Here is a 3,739-nt window from a genome sequence, read left to right as displayed (position 1 = left end):
ACAAAAAACCACATTATCATCTCATTATATATAGAAAAGGCTTTTGGCAAAATTTAACACCTCTTCATGATAAAAGTCCTGGAGAGATTAGGAATACAACAGACATACCTCAATATAATGAAGGCAGTGTGTAGCAAGCAGACAGCAAACATCAATTCAAACAGGGAGAAACTCAAAACAATTCTGCTAAAATTAGGAACAAGATAAAATTGTTCACTCTCTCCATACCTATTCAGTATAGTGTATGAAGTCTTTTTTTTTAAACAACAGTAAAATGTTTTCTTGCATTAAACTGAAGACATCTTTTTAATTTAAAAAACAAAAGAAAATGTAGAAAGGTACTTAGAGCTGTTAATTTCTAAGTACACAATATCCTAGACAATTCAAGGCATCTTAATCTCAGTCGAGAACAACAAAAAATAATTTTTGTCATGCTGTTAATCCATCATTATGGATAAAATTGGTGCAAATTGGTCAAACGGATCCAACAAACACGGATGTCCAAGCTGGTATATTGGCAACTAATACATAACTGGTGGTCAATAGAGTTTAAAAGATCTTGCCTTTCTTCTTGTTCTTTTCCAAGGTTCTTGAAGAGTTCTGTTGCTCTAAAATGCGTTGTTGAGCTTCCCAGTTTGCTTTCTCTTCTTCAAACTGGCGACGTTTTTCCTCTAATTCTTTGTGTTGTGCTTCTAAACTGTTTTTCATTTGCTCATGGCGCCGCTGGAGCTCAGCTTCAGAGTCCTTCAGTTTTTGAACTTTTTCTTTGACCTTCATTTCAAACACCTGCTCCATCTCCATCTCCATCTTCTTCATCTTGGCTACATGTTCCCTTCTTTCTTCTTCCATCTGTGCCAGAGGGCTCTTAGTAAATTGTCCTTTATTCTTGTTGTTATCCACTCCATTGTAAGTCACTGCTGCTAGTTTTCTGCTTCTGTAGTTCTCATAGTGTACGTTATTAGTAACATCTTTCAAATCCTGCATGTGTGTTCTTATCAACATATTTCTTAGAATTGTAAAATCACAATGTTCACCATTTTCAACTTCAGCCACACCCCAAGGATATTGCCTTCCTCTGACTCTTTTGCCGTTAACTTCGATGATAGTATTACTTACTACCTACCACAGCAAGAGGTAAACGGTCCTTTATCTTCTTAACCAGTTCATTCTCTTCTTCATCATCTGTTTCTGGAAATTCATATATTTTAATTTTATGTTCTTGGATTTCTTTCATTATCTGCTTTTTAAACTGTTGACATTCCTCTGGTGTGAGTGTGTCTGCTTTGGCAATTAGTGGGATGATATTTACTTTTTCATGCAAACGTTTCATAAATTCAATATCCATGCCCTGAAGGAGCAATGAAGTATAAACAACACTGTACCCTGTTATCGGGCATCTGCCATCTGTTCACTCGAGATTCTGCATTTAAGTAATCCTCGAATTTACTGTCAATGTAGTCAATAACAGGCTGCCAGCAATTACTATTATCCACTGCATCTCCAAATCCTGGGGTATGAACTATTGTCAGCAGCAACTGAACACTACCTTCTTTGATTAAAACTTTGGATTGCTCCACCTGTACAGTCTTTTTTATTCTGTGAGAAGGACCTGGATACTTTGGAGAATACAAATCTTTGAGGAACAATGAGTTGATTAAGGTTGACTTTCCCAGTCCAGATTTACCTACTACCATAAGTGTGAATTCAAATTCTCTTTTCACTGATTTTCTGTACACTTGATTTGGAAGGTTGGCAAATCCCACATAGCCCTCAAGGTTCTTCGGTTGAGCCATGGTGCTGCAGTTGACGCTCCTCTCCTCAACAGCAGCGGATCTCGCACTGGCACTAACTGACATCTTCTCCCCTTCCAGCTCTGGCGCGGTTCTGCGGCATAGCTGCCCCGCGCTTCGCTGCCCCATTTACGCACACAGCAGCGGGCGGACTGCCCGACTCGTGTCTGAAGTCTTAAATAAAACAATAAGACAACTAAAGGTCAAGGGGCTACAAATAGGAAAGAATGACATCAGAGTATCTTTATTTGCAGATGATATAATACATAATCAACTCTCACCCCAAATTCACGAGGAAACTCCTTCAACTGATAAAAACTTCTAGCAAAAGAGTTGCCTGCAAAACTAACTCACAAAAATCAGTAGCCCTCCTATACATAAAGGAAAGACTGAGAAAGAAATCAGGGAAACAATACCTTTTACAATAGCCTCAAATAAAATAAAATGTCTTGGGGGTACCTCTAACTAAGGAAGAAAAACATCTGTAGGATAAGAATGTATAAGTCTTTGAAGAAAGAAACCGAAGAAGAAATCAGAAGATGGAAAGACTCCCGCATGTGCATGGATTGGTAGGATTAATATACTAAAAATGGCTATCCTACCAAAAGTAATCTGCACATCCAATGCAATTCCATTGAATTTCTGACACAATTCTTCACATGTCTTGAAAGGACTATTTTCAACTTCATATGGAAACAAAGAAGTTAAAACAATCCTTAATAATAAAAGAATTGTGGGAGATATCACTATCCCAGATTTCACATTGTACTACAGGAAAAATGGCTGCACACAGGCAGACATGATTGATGTTGGGTAAGTTGAGAGTTCTACATCTGGATCTGCAAGTAACAGAAAAAGAGAGCGACACATGGCTTGACTTAAGTCCTTGGAACCTCTAGGTATATACCCAAGGACACACTCCATCCAACAAGATCACACCCACTCCAACAAGGACACACCTCCTAATCTCTTCCACGTCATACCAATTCCTGATGACTAAGCATTCAAATATATCAGCCTATAGGGGCCATTCTTTTTTTTAATTTTTATTAATTTATTTTTTAATTTTTATTTTACATGTCAATCACAGGTCCCTCTCCCTCCCTCTCTTTTTCCCTCCGTCCCACCCTCTCATGCTCCCTGACCACCTTCCCTCCCATCCCCCCCCACTCCACATGTAGGGTGATGCCCTCCAGGAGGGGTCATCTAAATATGTCAAGTCATTTGGAGTAGGGACTAGGACTTCTCTCCTGTCTCTAGGTTAAGGGAATATCCCTCCATGGGGGATGTGCCCCCAGAGTCATTTTGTCCACCAGGAATACATCCTGGTTCCACTGTCCGAGGTCCCTTAGACTGCTCAGACCTTCTGAGACCCGTGTTCAGGGGGTCTGAGTCAGTCCCATGCTGGATTCCCAGTTATCAGTCTGGGGGCCCATTAGCTCCTCCTTGTTCAGGTCAGCTGTCCCTATGTGTTTCTGCAGCCTGGTCTTGCCTCCCTCCCTGCAAATGGATTCCAGTTTGGCTCAGTGTTTAGTTGTGGGTGTTTGCTTCTGTTTCCATCAGCTACTAGATGATGCTCCATGATGGTGGATAAGTTAGTCATTGATCTCATTCTCAGGGAAGGGCATTTATGGTAGCTTTTCCACTGTTGTGCAAATTGTTAGTTGGGGTCAGTCTTGTAGGTCTCTGGACATTTCTCTAGGTTCAGTTTTCTCTTGAAACCTATAATGGCTCCCTCTTTTATGGTCTCCCTCCCTCCCTCCCTCCCTCCCTCTCTCTCTCCCTTTTAATTCTTCCTCTCTCTCTCTCTCTCTCTCTCTCTCTCTCTCTCTCTCTCTCTCTCTCTCCCTCTTCTCTCATCTATTCCTCCCCTGACTCAATCTTCCTAGTCCCACGTGCTTTCCTCTCCTCCCCTTCTCTTTCTCCTAGTTCCCTCTCCATTCACTGCC

General features: G+C 40.8%; 1 protein-coding gene across 1 annotated transcript; it reads right to left on the bottom strand.

Annotated features, from left to right (window-relative positions):
• Positions 1 to 265: 265 nt before the first annotated feature.
• Positions 266 to 1,348, bottom strand: LOC127230353 (septin-7). The gene has a single exon (XM_051195634.1). The coding sequence runs from the start codon at positions 1,000 to 1,002 to the stop codon at positions 550 to 552; it is 453 nt and encodes a 150-aa protein (XP_051051591.1). The 5' UTR covers positions 1,003 to 1,348; the 3' UTR covers positions 266 to 549.
• Between the last annotated feature and the right edge of the window lie 2,391 nt (positions 1,349 to 3,739).

The sequence above is a fragment of the Phodopus roborovskii genome, unplaced genomic scaffold, assembly GCF_943737965.1.
Source record: "Phodopus roborovskii unplaced genomic scaffold, PHOROB, whole genome shotgun sequence".
Classification (NCBI taxonomy): domain Eukaryota; kingdom Metazoa; phylum Chordata; class Mammalia; order Rodentia; family Cricetidae; genus Phodopus; species Phodopus roborovskii.
This window is presented reverse-complemented; position numbering and strand designations above follow the sequence as displayed.